The sequence below is a fragment of the Myxine glutinosa genome, chromosome 1 (assembly GCF_964187855.1).
Source record: "Myxine glutinosa chromosome 1, kmMyxGlut1.1, whole genome shotgun sequence".
Classification (NCBI taxonomy): domain Eukaryota; kingdom Metazoa; phylum Chordata; class Myxini; order Myxiniformes; family Myxinidae; genus Myxine; species Myxine glutinosa.
Window position 1 is genome coordinate 279,591,011 of NC_136261.1, and position 16,859 is coordinate 279,607,869.

The 16,859-nt window shown below is 42.2% G+C and overlaps 1 protein-coding gene across 1 annotated transcript in view; it reads right to left on the reverse strand.

Moving 5' to 3' along the window:
- Window positions 1-16,859, reverse strand: part of LOC137438016 (fibroblast growth factor receptor 2) — a 150,340-nt gene that overhangs the window by 41,605 nt on the left and 91,876 nt on the right. Inside the window, exon 7 of the mRNA XM_068132870.2 lies at window positions 16,413-16,557. Coding sequence (XP_067988971.1) covers window positions 16,413-16,557 — 145 coding nt within the window. The remainder of the gene's footprint in view (window positions 1-16,412; window positions 16,558-16,859) is intronic.

Consider the following 16,859-nt stretch of genomic DNA (forward strand, 5'->3'; position numbering starts at 1 on the left):
AGAGTGGTCATTGGGTTCTTGGTCACCTCCCTGTCCAAGGTCCTTCGTGCCCAGTTGCTCAGTTTGGTCGGGTGATCAGCTCAAGGGAGAGTCTGGGTAGTTCCATATTCTTTCCATTTCCTAATTATGGAGCTCACTGTGCTCTTGGAAACTTTCAACACTCCAGAAATTGTTTCATCCCCTACCCCAGATCTATGCATCGTCACAATTCTATATCGGAATTCTACGGATCGTTCCTTGAACTCCATGGTCGGGTTTCTGCTCTGACATGTACCATCAACTGTGAGACTTTATATAGAAAGATGTGTTTCTTTCTAAATAATCTCCAATCAATTGAATTGATCACAGGTGTACTCCAATCAAGTTGTAGAGACATCTCAAGGATGACCAAAGGAAATTGGATACACCTGAGCTCAGTTTGGCGTATCATAGCAAAGGGGTTGAATACCTATTGACTCAAGACATTTCAGCTTTTCATTTTAAATTTTGTAAAAACAAAATCGAAAAAAAAAATTCCACTTTGATGTTATGGGATATTATGTGTACATCAGTAACAAAAAAAAAATCTCAATTTAATCCATTTTAAATTCAGGCTGCAGCAAAAAAATGTGAAAAAAGTCAAGGGATGTGAATACTTTCTAAAGGCACTTATATCTCCTATCTTACCTTGTCTTTTACCTGCCCTTCTTAACACCTAGCCAAAATGACCCTGCATGATTCCTGAGAGGGAAGAGGCTGCTCATTGGTGTGTTTTTCAGCGGCGTGAAAGTAAACACGTACTCCAAGTCCAGCTTCCTCTTCCTTTCATCCGTAAGGACGGGCTCTTAGCGAGATACCATTGAATTTGGAGTTTGTTCACCAACGTTGTTTTTAACAAGCAGTATTTTCGAAATAGCTGCTCCTATATGTTTGCACTGTCTCATTTCATGGACTTTTGTCTGGCATATTCCCAAGCTTGCAGCCATATCCATTTTTCTTTTTTTGGCAGCTTTTCTTCTTTTGTTCAATCATCTATTCTGGAGCTACTTCTCTCTGGCTTCACAAGTTATTTCCTTTATTCTGTCTCTGCATAGGTATTGGTAGACTTGATTTGCTGGAAGACTTGAGGTGGTTTTTCAAAATGAGATTCCACTTCTAAAAATGTGTGATTATTTTTCAGTTTATCCTCAAAACGTTTTCCTATTTCGGGTCACCCGTCATGCACCTCATACGTGTAATACGTTTTGCAACAGATGAGGGGCTCCTTCTCGATGCTACAGCTAACGTATTTTACACCCCTTCTGTTTGTCTGGATCTCAGTTACCTCCACCATGTAGATTGACAGAGGTTATGTTTTCACCCCTGTTTATCTGTCTGTTTGTGAGCAGGATATCTCAAAAGGTTGGGAACAGATTCGGACGAAACTTGGTGGACAAGTTGGGTGTGTGACAGGGACGAATTGACTCGATTTTTTAAATTTAATTTTCCAAGTGATTCTTCACCATTGAGAGATGGGGCCAAGAACAATATATAGATTGCATGATATATTGATACAGTAATCCAAAAGGTTGGAGACAGATTCTGACAAAACTCTGCGGATGAGTTGGTTAGGCAACAAGAACAAGCCGATTGCATTTTGGTTAAGGTCCGGATTCAGATCTGGCCTATCAGTGGGATACAAAACGTAAACTGTTCAGCCTGGCATGTGCACTCTACCGAGTGCTGTTCTAGTTTGTGTTGTTTTTGGTGCAAGTGGCAGTGCTTCTTCAGCCTTTTGCTTCAGTATGGTGCTCTGTCTGTCTTAAAATGCCAAATAGTATCTCCTCCCTGGAAAGGTGACCCTGAACTCTTATGTCACACCAGCATTTTCCTCAAAGGTTCTGAAGTTGAGATTTTTCCTCACTGGAGATGTTTATTTATTTTTAATACACACTCCGGCTGTTCAGTGTGGCTGCACAGCCTTGGATGTCAGCCTGGGAAGGGTCTGTGTTTGTCACAAAATATTTTCGGTTTTGTGACAGTGTCCCTTTATTGAGGTTTTGTAATGGTTTACTGTCGTTGTTTTGTGGAAGTCATTAAATGTCATTATTGCATGTCTTGTGTGCAAGTTAGTGTGTATGTGTTTTGATAGAATGTTCAGGGTGTTGATAATTACAGTCACGTGAAAAAGTAAGTACACTCCATGTAAAGTTTTGACTTTTTCAACATATTTCAACATACAGCTATTTGACCTTCATTTCAACAATATTGATAGATAAAGGTGATATAATATAACAAAAATCATGAAACATTTACATTTTGTAGTCCATTGTATAATTTAAATACACATAAATGCAAATTTCGCATGTGGAAAAAGTAAGTACACCCCTACATTTATCACTACTTCAAATACCTAAAATTAGAATCAGATGCAAATGATTAGAACATCGTTGGAGAGGATCTTGGAGGAACCTGTCTTATTTAAACCTCAGACATTTAGTTTGGTTTGCTCTTTGTTGTTGAAGTGTGTGGTGTCACCATGCCTAGATCAAAAGAGCACTCTGAGGCCTTCAGAAAGAAGGTTATAGATGCCTACGAGTCTGGGAAGGGATTTAAAAAGATCTCCAAACAATTTGAAATCAATCATTCGACTGTCCGGAAGATCATCTACAAGTGGAGAAGATTCCAAACAACTGCCAACATGTTCAGGCCAGGCCGCCCCAACAAGTTCAGCCCGAGAGCAGACTGCAAGATGCTGAAAGAAGTCTCTAAGAACCCCAGAATGTCATCACGGGACCTACAGGTAGCTCTTGCCACTGTTGATGTCAAAGTGCACGAGTCTACCATTAGAAAGAGGCTGCACAAATTTGATCTACATGGGAGGTGTGCCAGGAGGAAACCTTTGCTGTCCAGAAAGAACATCAGGGCAAGACTAAAGTTTGCCAATGAACACCGAGGCAAAGACCAGCACTTCTGGAACAATGTGCTCTGGACAGATGAGTCAAAGGTAGAGCTATTTGGCCACAGTACCGGAAGACATGTTTGGCGAACACCAAAGACAGCATTTGACCACAAGTACCTGATACCAACTGGAAAGCATGGTGGTGGAAATATTATGGTTTGGGGCAGCTTTGCTGCATCAGGGCCTGGGCAGCACACCATCATAGAATCCACTATGAATTCTTCATTGTACCAGAGGGTGCTTGAGGATAATGTGAGGCCATCTGTCGGAAAGTTGAAGCTCAACCGAAGGTGGACCTTGCAACATGACAATGACCCTAAACATACCAGTAAATCCACCAAGGAATGGCTGAAAAGAAAGAAATGGAGGGTTCTGGAATGGCCAAGTCAAAGCCCGGATCTAAATCCCATCGATATGTTGTGGGGGGATTTCAAATGAGCTGTGCATGCAAGAAACCCCTCAAACATCGCACAGCTGAAAGAATTCTGCATGGAGGAGTGGGCAAAAATTTCTCCCAGTCGATGTCAGAGACTGGTAGACAGTTATAAGAAATGCCTACTTGAGGTTGTTTCTGCCAAAGGGGGCAATACCACCTATTAGAGCCAAGGGTGTACTTACTTTTTCCACATGCGAAATTTGCATTTATGTTTATTAAAATTATACAATAGACTACAAAATGTAAATGTTTCATGATATTTGTTATATTATATCACCTTTATCTATCAATATTGTTGAAATGAAGAAAATAGCTGTATGTTGAAATATGTTGAAAAAGTCAAAACTTTACATGGGGTGTACTCACTTTTTCACGTGACTGCATGTAAAGAAAGAGTGAATTGCAGTGTGCTCCTTTGTTGCGTACTTCAAATAAAAAAATTAAAAAAAGAATCTGAATTTTGAAGAATAATCACAATTATGATGTAAAATTATTTATAATTGAGCAAATTCACTGCACTGCTGCTCGTTTATACACCCTCACTAGTATGTACAGTTGCCAGATTGGGTGTTGCATTGCAGCAGTGTAGTCCTGAAACAGCCATTGGTTGAGCCACTGTGATTCTCAAACTCAAACTTGGCCTATGTTTGGGACAGGTTCCCAAGCTCCATGTATTCCAACAACACAAATTAAATACAGAATAAATTATTCACCATTAAAGAGGGAAAAACACTATAACAATCCAAAACCAGAGTAAAATCTCATGGAATAAATCACCTCATCTTGGAAATTAAAAGATACAAAGAAAGTGCTGAGAATACTTTGCCAAAACCATAAAGGCAGTCGCAGATGCATTCTGATCACTAATACAACACAGCATTAGAAATTCAGGGACGTCCTTCCTTCCATAGGACATCACTAAATCCTTCGTGTCTCTCCCTGGCTATTGTAATATTGTATCCTTCGATTTGATACTCCTGAACCCCGCCGTGGTGGCGGAGTTGCTCTTTACATCAATAACTCAATTTCTCACTGTTGCATGTATAAACCTTCACCTCTCAGTTGTGGATGGATTATGACAAAACTTGGTGGATGAGTTGAGTCGGTGACAAGAACAAGCCAATTAGACTTTGGTAAAGGTCCGGAGGCAAATCTGGCCTATCAGTGGGATACAAAACATAAACTGTTAAGGCTGGTGGAGGTATGCTCTCTACTGAGTGCTATTGTAGTTTGTGTTGCAAGCAGCAGTGCCTCTTCAGCCTTTCACTTCAGTACAAAGCTCTGTCTGTCTTAAATGCCAAATAGTACCTCCTCCATGGAATTGTGACCATGAACTTTTGTGCCACCTTGTATTTTCCTAAAAGGTTCTGAGGTTGAGATGTTTCTTCACTGGAGATCTTCTTTTTTTTTTCGACACACTCTGGCTGTTCAGTGTGGTTGCACAGACTTGGATGTCAGCCTCGGAAGGTTCTGAGGTTGCTCACTGAAGATCATAACCACTCATCCCAACTCTCTCTTCTTCATACATGGTGATTGAAATTGTCACTATCAAATTGCCTGGGTGTTGGTACCTCTCCCATCAGCCATGACACGTCAGCATAGGAATTCTGTGACTCCATGGGACTCACTGACTCAATCTGTGACCTATCCCACCAGATTTCTCCCAATGGCAAATCATCCCTTCTGGACTTAGTAATGACAAAGTTCCACACAAATGTCTCTTGCTCTTCCTCTGCTCCAATTGGTTCATCTGATCATATGCATGTGAGACGTCAACATCTCTGTGGCTGTTCTCAGAGAGCTGCCTCAGCACCGGCGAGTCTAGCAGTTCACTTGGGTCGATTGGTGGGAACTGCAAGTAGCTATCTCTCTTCAGGACTGGTCTACTATATAGTGCCCTTAGAAAGCCTACACCCTCTTTGAAAATTTTCACCTTTTGTTGCCTTAGGCTTAGAGCCTGGAATTAAATTGCATTAACTCAGACCTTTTCCAACTTTATTTACACATTGTAACGCATACCCTCCAAGCGAAAAACTAATTCTACAAATTTCAGAAAATTAATTAAAAGTACAAAACTAGATATATCTTGGTTGGATAAGTGTCCACCACCTTACCCCCGAGTTAATACTTGGTGGAAGCACCTTTGAGAGCAATTACAGCTGTGAGTCTGTTGGGATAGGTCTCTATCAACTTTGCACACCTTGATTGGGAAATATTTGCCCATTCATCTTGTACAAAACTGTTCAAGCTCAGCCAAGTTGCAGGGGGAGTGTTGATGGACAGCAATCTTCAAATCATGTCACAGATTTTTGATTGGATTTAGGTCGGGGCTCTGACTGGGCCACTCAAGGACATTTATCTTTTTGTTCCTTAGCCACTCCAGTGTAGCTTTGGCTGTGTGCTGCGGGGTCGTTGTCATGCTAAAAGGTGAACTTCTGTCCCAATTTCAGCTTTCTTGCAGTGGGCAGCAGGTTTTCCTCTCGGATTTTTCTGTATTTTGCTCCATCCATTTTCCCTTCTATCCTGACAAGTGCCCCAGTCCCTGCTCATGAGAAAGATCCCCATAACATGATGCTGCCACTTCCATGTTTCACAGTAGGGATGGTGTTCTTTGGGTGATGTGGTGTTGGGTTTGCGCCAAACGTAACGTTTTGCATTTAGGCCAAAACGTTCCATCTTGGTTTCGTCAGACCACAAAACCTTTTGCCACATGGCTTCAGAATCTCTGAAGTGGTTTTTTGCATACCTCAAACAGGACTCAAGGTGGGATTTTTTGAGTAATGGCTTCTTTCTTGCCACTCCACCGTATAGGCTAGACTTGTGAATTGTTTGGAATATTGTTGTCAAAGGCACACAGTGACCAGTCTTTGCCATAAAGGCCTGTAGCTCTTTCAAAGTTTTCATTTGCCTCTTGGTGGCCTCTCTGATCTTTCTCCTCCTTGATTGGTCATCCAGTTCGGAGGAACGGCCTGATCTAGGCAGGGTCTTGGCGCTCATGGTTGATTCTTCGCTGTGAAATTCACTACCCAGCAGCGGAAACCTACAGGAACAGCTGATTACCTCCACTACCAAAGGTGGATGGAGGTTATGTTTTCACCCTTGTTTGTCTGTCTGTTTGTCTGTAAACAAGATATCTCAAAAAGTTGGGACATATTTGGACTAAATTTGGCAGAGAGGTAGTATATGTGACACGGATGAAATGATCAGATTTTGCTGAAGATCAGAATTCGGATCTGACTAGTAGAATTTTAAAGTGATTCTTCACCATTGGGAGATAGGGCCAAAAACAATATATAGCAGGATATCGAAAAAAGGTTATGGACGGATTTGGACGAAACATGGTGGAGAGGTTGTGTGTGTGTGGACAAGGACTAATCAATTTGATTCTGGTGAAGATCTGAATATGGATTCGGATACAAGTTATTTAATTTTTAAGTGCTTCTTCACCATTGAGGAATCGGGTGAAAAGCGATAAAAACATGATATTTAAAAAAAGTTATGGACGAGTTATGACAAAACTTGGTGGACGAGTTGGTTAGGTGACAAGGACAAGCCGATTCGATTTTGGTTCATATCCGAATCCAGATCCAGCCTTTCATTGGGATAGAAAACAAATTGTTCAGCCTGGTTTTATTCTGAAATAATAAAAATGACACAGGTAGAGGTAGAGGTAGAGGCCAATTAACTTGGTGTGTGATTGTGAAGGTGATTGTTACACCTGAGCTCATTTACAATTGCTATTATAAGGTGGGTGGACACTTATCCAACAAAGATATTGTTGTGGTTTTGAGAATAAAGGCAACCCCTCTTTTAGTTAGTTGCACCACAACATGTAGCCTCGCTTTAGCCAGTTATTTCTTATTAAATGTGAAGTATAGTCTCCTTCCCAGTGGTAGTATGCGTTGAGGCAGGTAAGTAAGGGTAGGCCTCATTGGGCCTGGAATGCCATGTGCTGGGCCTAGGACAAGTCGAGGAGGCCCGAGGGAGGAGTCAGAGGGCGTGGCTGGTAAGCAGCAAACAGCCAATGGGAGCTAAAGGGGAGTGGCCAGCAACGGCGGCCAATGGGAGCTAAAGGGGAGTGGCCAGCAACGGCGGCCAATGAGGACTAAGGGGAGTAACTGATGAGGGGCTATCATGACACGTGACCCCCGGCGGCCAGTGGAACATTCTAGTGGGGCTCCGGGGGGGATATAAGACCCGCCCCGGACCCCCGAGCTAGCTCTCTGCCCCAGGTCTCTGCCCCCGCTCTCTGCTGCCCCCGTTCTCCCTGGCTCTGGTCTCTCTTTTGCCCTTGCTCTCTTGAGATTCAGGCTCTCGCAGGACGATCTCTCTCGTTGGCCCTGTACTCCGACGATCTCCCTGCCTGGACTCCCTGCACGTCCGCCTTTGCCTCACCGACTTCGGGACACGCTGCGGGGATTCCCGTTCGTGCACGACTGAGGCCGACGTCCCTGCTACGAACATCCTCGAGGGGAACGCCCAACGAGCCGTCCAGGGTGACCTGCACTAAGCGGCCGCGCTTTGAGCGTGTCCTCTTCTTCCTCCCCTTCCCCGAGCGAGTCAGAGGGCCCTTGTCTGGGAAACGTAAGTAAGGACTGTTAAGTTTCTCTTCTGTGTCTCTTTTCTCTCACCATTGTACATTTGTTAATAAACCTGTGCTCGTTTCCAATTTGGCCGTTTTCATCTCTTCACCATTGGCCTCGCATTGCACGACACGCAAACCGCCCGGGCGTATCAGACCCGCGTGACTCGTGTGAGGTTCAGCCCCCGTCCTCGCGGCGGCGCGTGTATCGAAAGTACTCGGGTTATTGACCGGAAACCCTTCCACGCGCTCGCTGCAGGTTTGGCGGTTGGAATTACTCAGCAATCTGCCCCCACGAGTGTAGAGTGGGTAGCAGCCTCGTGAACTCGAAGCTCGAGGGGGAGAAGAGCTTAATCCCCCCTCAGTACGTCGACGGGCTCGAGATCCGCAACAATATTCTAGTTTTGTATTTTTAATTCATTTTCTCAAATTTGTAGAATTTGTTTTTCACTTGGAAGTTGTGGTTTACGATGTGTAAATAAAGGTGTAAAAAATCTGATTTAATGCATTTTATTTCCATGCTATAAGGCAACAAAAGGTGAAAATTTTGAAAGGGGGTGTAGACTTTCTATAGGCACTGTATCTACTGATGATATTAACAGCCTGGGAATTCTTCCATAAAAACCTGCCCTCTCTTTTGCACAGATCAATCCCATCTCGTCTTCAATTATCCTACCCATCCTCCCGCACATGGTGCACTGAATCATGTGGTAAGGCTGTTGCCTTAAAACAACTTGCCTTCTCTTCCTTGAAGGAAAAATCCAACCAAAGGCAATCTCAGATCATTCCACAAAGGCCATAACAAATGTGTGTCCACTCTCAGGAGAGACAGAAAATATCTGTCCAACCTCAAGATCTAACTTTTAATCTGGTCTCCCTCGTCTAAAATCTGGTGGTGCCTTGTTAAGTCTGTTTCCAGAGTATGCTCCCCTTCCATTCCTTCCCTGTATTCAAATAGCGCCACAGCTGACTCCTCTCGTGAGAAGGCAGAATGTCTCAATTCTGTGTTTGCTAACAAATCTCATGTCACAAACTCCTCGCTCTCTGTACTCACCCTACCAAGTCACACTCAACTGCTCCTAAACTTGGTGTCTTTTGCACCTAAGGTGGAGAGGTTTCTAGAAAACCTCGACTCTGATTCTACAACTGGACTGGACGGAAGAGGCTCACGTGTCATAAAAATCTAGCACACCCTCTTTCTGCTCTTTTCACCCTAACATGTGCCTTCAGTCATTGTCCATCTGCTTGGAAGTCAGCCAACATCTCTGTATTACATAAAGAGGTGCAAAAACCGAACACCCAACTACAGACCTATTAGCTTATTTCCAATCATTAACAAGGTCATGGAATCCATCATCGCAGTCGATACAAAATCCTTCCTTTTCTCCCATGTCTTCATCTCAGATCACCAATTTGGATTCAGAGCAGGTCACATGTTGGATATGCTGCTTCTACTCTCTCAACAATGTATGGAGGCCCTCAATGTCAGCCAAGAGATCAGGGCAGTCTCTCTCAACATATCAACCTTCCGATGCAATCTGGCACACCACCTTGCACTCCAAACTATCTGTCTAAGGCATCAAAGGCCAACTCTGCACATGACATACTGCCTTCCTCCACTCTTATAGCCGGGTGGCTCTTAACAGAATCCTTTCATGTCCTCACTCTGTTAAGCTGGAGTGCCACAAGGGAGTGTTATGGGCCCAGTCCTATTCCTGATCTTCATCAATGATCTCTGACTGACTCTCTGGGAAAATCCCCTTTATTTATTTGGTGTCGACTCCACCCTCTACCGAGATATCCCTCATCCTTCAGACAGGCAGGCTGCAGCCTCTTCCCTCTCTTCAGACCTTTACAAAATCACAAGCAGTTCAAATTCTTGGAATATACCTTTTAATCCTGTCAAATCTTACACCCTCACTCTGTCTCTGAAACGACTGTATGGCAAACCCTCTCATCTACTTTCTTAACAATCGTCTTGGGAAAGTTCAGTCAATCAAACTCCTGGGTCTCACTATCACCCACGTTTAGTCTGCGCACATTGCAGGTCATGTGCAGTGAATTTCACCTCCCTGTGCCTTGTATTTATTGTTATTTTGAAAAACCCTTATGTACACCTCCCTTGAGGCTCGGTTGGCAAGCCACAGTCTACAATTATCAAATTATTATCGAATTATGTGAAAGCATCATCACACTAGTCATGTTCTGGATCAGGGCACACAGCACAAAGATCTCCGTATTAACAACACAGCACGAAGTACTCTCTTCCTCCATCTTTTTCTTGGCCCACAGCAGAGCCAAGGAGTGAGGTCGAAAGAGAGCAAGCCAGCAAGATGAAGAGCAGCGAGAGCTAGAGTACGCACCCGCCAGCTTTTTAATTAGCCAATCACCAGGACTGCCCACGGTTGGTCCCTATCGATCGTTGCTCGGGATGAGAACACTTTTATCCGTTTTTATTTATTTTAGAACGACAAACAAGTAGAAGTAGAGAAGGCAACTGGTTCAACTTTACCTCTGAAGGATGACATATTCAATGAAGCAATATCGTGCCTGCAAAGCAACAGCATGACCATTTGTAGTGGATCAAACCTCACTTTCCTGAGATTAAGTTAGATGTCCCTGTTGTAGATAGACAACAAACATATGGCACCCCAAAACAAAGGCCTGGAGGAGTGGTGTACAATGTTTATTCTAGGATGTGAAAAGGGTAGGACTCTACCTGACCAGAATCTGAGGTCATGGAAAAAAAACAACACACGACACAACATTTCCTTTAATACTTCAAACATATTAAATATTAAAGACCCCTTTCTTCAAATGTATCTGGGGATCCAACACATCAAAAACGAGGGCTTTTCTGCAAGGTAATATCAGTGCTTCCATCAGCAAAACTACTGACAAAAGTGACTTGAGTAACTAATAATTGTCTATTTCTACTTTCATTACAGCTGCCAGTGATTCAAATATATAATTGTCAGTGGTTTCAGATGTACAAGTAGCATTGTGACCAAATGAAAGCTTGAAATTTTTTGGGCATACCATGTTAGATAAATACAATTTATAATAAATATGACAATTTTGGCAGTCAGTTTTCATATTCTCTACTAAAACGGAATCTTTGTAATTCTTCCTTTCTGTGTGTCAAGTACAAGGTACTTGTACAAAAAAAGTTCCAGCAACCAAAATCAATATATTTTTATTTACATGTTTTAAACAAATTTCGTATTTAATAGTCATTTTCGACATACTATTGAAAGCATAGAAAGCACCTGAACCATTTTTCTAAAAAAAGAATGCTCTTTCATGCCTAACCTGTCCATATACACTACATGGCCAAAAGTATATGGACACCTGAACATCACACCCGTATGTGCTCATCGAACATCTCATTCCAAAATCATGGGTATTAATATGGAGTTGGTCCCCCATTTGCTGCTACAACAGCCTCCACTCTTCTGGGAAGGCTTTCCACGAGATGGTGGAACATTGCTGTGGGGATTTGCTTCCATTTAGCCACAAGAGCATTAGTGAGGTTGGGCACTGATGTTGGGCGATTAGGCCTAGCTCGCAGTCGGCGTTCCAATTCATCCCAAAGGTGTTCGATGGGGCTGAGGTCAGGGCTCTGTGCAGTCCAGTCAAGTTCTTCCACACCGATCTCGACAAACCATATCGGTATGGACTTCGCTTTGTGCACAGGGGCATTGTCATGCTGAAACAGGAAAGGGCCTTCCCCAAACTGTTGCCACAAATTTGGAAGCACACAATCGTCTAGAATGTCACTGTAGCATTAAGATTTTGTAGCGTAAAGATTTCCCTTCACTGGAACTAAGGAGCCTAACCTGAACCATGAAAAACAGCCCCAGACCATTATTCCTCTTCCACCAAACTTTACAGTTGGCACTATACATTCGGGCAAATAGCGTTCTCCTGGCATCCGCCAAACCCAGATTCGTCCGATGGACTGCCAGGTGATGGAGCGTGATTCATCACTTCAGAGAATGCAACTCCAGAGCAACCAGACTCCAACCAGAGCAACCAGAGCTCCAGAGCAACGCAACTTTCCACAACTCCAGAGTCCAATGGCGGCGAGCTTTACACCACTGCAGCCGATGCTTGGCATTGTGCATGGTGATCTTAGGTTTGTGTACGGCTGTTCGGCCACGGAAACCCATTTCATGAAGCTCCCGACGAACATTTGTTGTGCTGATGTTGCTGCCAGAGGCAGTTTGGAACTCGGTGGTGAGTGTTGCAACCAAGGACAGACGATTTTTACGTGCCACACGCTTCAGCACTCGGCGGTCCCATTCTGTGAGCTTGTGTAGCCTACCACTTTGCGGCTGAGCTGTTGTTGCTCCTCAACGTTTCCACTTCACAATAACAGCACTTACAGTTGACCGGGGCAACTCTAGCAGAGCAGAAATTTAACGAACTGATTTGTTGGAAAGGTGGCATCCTATGACGGTGCCACGTTGAAAATCACCGAGCTCTTCAGTACGGCCCATTCTACTGCCAATGTTTGTCTATGGAGATTGCATGGCTGTGTGCTTGATTATATATACCTGTCAACAATGGGTGTGGCTGAAACAGCCAAATCCACCAATTATAAGGGGTGTCTGCATACTTTTGGCCATGTAGTGTATCTCTGCTGTCCATTTCATTGTAGGTAGTCACATTCGTATCCATAATAGTGTCAGCCAGAACTTCTGCATCTTTGATAAGACCACCTTCAGCTTCACTATCGTTCCATTTCTCATATAATTTTGATTGCTGAGTGAATAAATGTAAAATCGAGAATGTAGGGAGTAGGGAATAAAATATGGAGTGTTATGTATGTATGTTTTGGCTTCTACTCATCCCAATGCTCTCATTTGTCAGCCATCATAAGAATAGAATGATGAATATCTCAGTGTGAAAAATATACATTGGTCTGGAATATCTGCGTCCACTCGTTCAAATGCAGAGGGATGCAAGATCGACACCACGTTTGCAATGTAAAAAGGAGAGTGGCAAATAGAACGACATCAGATGACTTGATTAGCGCCAAGGAGACTTTAATTCCAATAATAGTAAAAGTATCCCAATAGTCAGCAATTTATGTGCCAGAAGATAAATCCAGATTTTTTTTGCATCAAACCCTCGCTCAATCCCCAACTCCTCTCCCTGCTCCAAAATAGGGGTCTATAGCACAATGTCAAGGTCTAAAATAAAAATTGGATGTACTTGTTATTTTAAATCTGTTAGTTTTAATCAGAAAAGTTCATAGTCTTTGTGTCACGGGTAGACTAAAATAACTAACCGTCTATCGACACTTATTGTAGTCAGGGGTTCTAATACCGCAGCAAACAGGGGAAGAGGGGAGAAATGATAATGCAACCATTGTGTATAAGAGGATGGGGGAAATGATAAATACGTATGTAGATGACCCAAAATAGGTGAAAATGAAGTCAATATTTTTCTTTTCTCAAAACTCTGGCCTGCAGAACCCCAGAAGAAACAAAAAAAGATGTTTCCTTGCAGAAAAACATCTTTTTGTTGTGTTTTCACTTTTTAGCAAAAGCAAAAACGATTTTATAAACTATATTATTCCACAAGATTATCTTTATGTCAAAGATTTCTTGCATTGGAAATGAAGGGTAATCTCGTATCACATCAGCACAGCAAAGGCAAAATTAACTTTACCACCTCTGATCTTAATCGATAAAAGTGGATGAACCTTTCACATAATGAACAAATATTTTCCAGAAAATTTCAGCCATTCAAGTAAAGTAGTCTTTGAGCTGTGACCTAACTTTTGACCTTTTGTTGAATCAACAGCATCTATATCCTATATTTCCAATAAAAATACATCGATTGGTGACTTTTTGAGATATAATACACGTTATCATTATACTTCTTCAGCTTACATATACTGCAATTGTGTGTGTGTGTGTGTGTGTGTGTGTGTGTGTGTGTGTGTGTGTGTGTGTGTGTGTGTGTGTGTGTGTGTGTGTGTGTGTGTGTGTGTGTGTGTGTGTAACAATCCTTCCTACCGATTGTTTGGACAGCTGCCCTGACTCCACCCACAATTACAACTTCGATGCATAATTAAGACGCTTCACAAAGTCGATAATTAATTTACAATCATTTATTAACACAATTAGACAACTCATAATCACTTATTAAAAAAATTACACGGATAGACAAACGTCCAGAATTGTGAGTTGGACAAGCGACCATGGCGGATTGGGAGGAGGTTTGAAGGCTTGGAGTGGAGAGAGGATTGACACCTTAGGGTTGAGAAGGGGAAGGTGAGGACTTGGTTTTGGAAGGTGGAGGTTGAGGACTTGGGGGTTTATGAGGGGGGGGGAGGACTTGAAGGGCTTGAAGTCGCATTTTAAATTCCGTGGAATTCCCACAGGTCCCTGCTAGTTTACAATATCAATTTTGGCCATATCTATGCAAGATTTCAGAATGGGGCCTTGACTGGATCAACAAATACTGCTATATTTAGCCTCCCCCATTCCTAAAAGGATGAAAGAGGCATTTGGAAGCATGCTGTGTGAGTGAGTGAGTGAGTGTGTGTGTGTGTGTGTGTGTGTGTGTGTGTGTGTGTGTGTGTGTGTGATTTTCCATACACAGATATACATCAACAAATCTTTCCGATTCTCAGATCTACTGTAATCTATATACTCTACATTGTTAAATGTTCTGATGTTGCAGTATGCGGTTGGAAAAAAAAATGCTGCTTCAGACAAACTTGCACGACTACATTTGTGATTATGATTGATACAACTAATGTATGCATTTAGGTACACGATTATAAACATAATTTGTCGTGCGATTATCAAAATAGATTTCCATTAAATTAATTCAACAAGTGCTCCAAGATTAGGACGAAAATGAAGAAGAGATGTCTGCTGCAAAGAGAAACCTTTTTTCAAATAGCTGAAAAAAAATGACCATAACGATTTCCCCCAACCGCAATTCCATTGTGAAAACGCCACCCCATCTCCTTCCCCCTCCCCCCACCCCCACCCCCCCTTCCCTCCACAGTCTTCAAGTCGCACCCGAAATAGCGATGCATGCAATGCACAAAATTACAAATGCAATCGTTTTAGTACAGTGAGTTTCACCACATTGCAAATAAAATGGATGTAGTAAATCACAAGCGCAATAGCAATCATAGTCATCCGAATTTTACACATAAGCATCCCGAGAATGCACCTGTTCCAGCAAAATAAAGATCTTATCTATTAATCAAATAACCTTTCAGTAGCATTCACTTTTTCTACATCCTGCAACGATTTTACACTTCCTTTGATTCACTTTCCTTTCTCAGTCCGTTAAATACAATATGGAAAACCTACAGGTTATCTATCACACAGATGTGATGTAACCACAGCAAATATATACAGTATATTTAGAGCTTTAGTGATGGAAAATTAATACAATTAATTGTTATACCCCATGCTTTTAAAACTATTTATCCAGTTTAAGCTTCTCTTCATGAACAGCATTGAACAAGGTCCTATCCTGAAACTTTGCATGAACACAGATAATGTGAACATCATACAAATCAATATTTATTTGCATAACCAAGGTAGATATATTTTCAGAACAAAAGGTTACAGATCCACAAAAGATCACTGTTGTATCTAATTGAAATAAAGAGAATTGACGTCCATAAAATAAATTACAGCAAACATGGCATCAATTTCAAATAGAATTGAAATTCAGGTCCCATTTCTGCTTGAATTGATCACTGTAATGTAATTGATCACCATTTATGAAGGAAAATGTGGAACATAGATGTACATAATAAAAAATACAAAAAATGCGACGTTTTAGATGCTTCGTCATTTAATGTACAAACTAGAAAAGTTAAAATTTAAAAGGTCACAACTCAATAACTATTTGACTTGAAAAACCACAATTTTGTGTTACATGTTTGTTCATTATTATCGAGTTTGATTGATATCAGAGGTGGTAAAGTATGTCGCTGTTCTTGTGATACGAAATGGTTTGTAAACAAAGCAGGGGGGAAAAGTGAGTAACAAAAGCAAGTGGGAGTAAAAAAAAAAGAAGTTGGTCAAGATCAGAGGGGATCTGGGAGTGAGGGGAATGAAATGAAGTAAACGGAAGGGAAAAACAAAGAAAAAGAGGTGTTCTGAAAGGATAAACACGAGATAGAAAACTTCAAGAAAGAGGGAGAGCGAGTGAGTGACAGAATGAATAAAGGAACAAAGTTCAAGTGAGGGAGCTGAAGGAAGACAGGGAGGTTAATTGGAACATTGACAAGGAAACTTTGAAGGAATGTAGACTGGGGATTTGGACACAAAGAAACATACAGATGGGAAGGTGAAGCGGGAATGTATATACTTGGCAGCAACTGTCTAGAAAGCAAGAGACAGTGAGCTAGACAGCAAAACCAGACCCCAGCAAGCAAGTGGGAGAACCAAGCAAGATAGCCAAAAAGAGGGGGAGAAGCAAAGTACCTGGAAGCACAGTGAGCCATGCAGAGTGATGTGATATCCCGATGGAGTTCCCAGCAAGACATGTGTATTCTCCCGCATCAGCCAGAGAGACATTGTGCAAGTACAAAACCTCTATCTCCTTGTCCGTAGTGTTCACCCCAGCTGTCTGCACAGAATAGTGGACATGGGAGATAGACAAGGAAGAGGGTTTACAAAGGCTGGGTAGGGCTGAAGGTAGAAGGAATAAGAGAGAAGATGACACTGAAGGGCAGTGTGGGGTTGGGGGGAAGCAGTGTTGTAGTCCCACCACCTTGATTCAGCTGTTCCAATGAATCAGACACACCTGCGCTGGGTGTCCTAAACGTTGTGCAAAAAGCCAAAAATGGAAGAACCATGAAGAACCCACCAGAAAAGTGCATATTTTTGTATTCCCTTTCATCCAACAGGAAGGATATTATTCATCCAAAT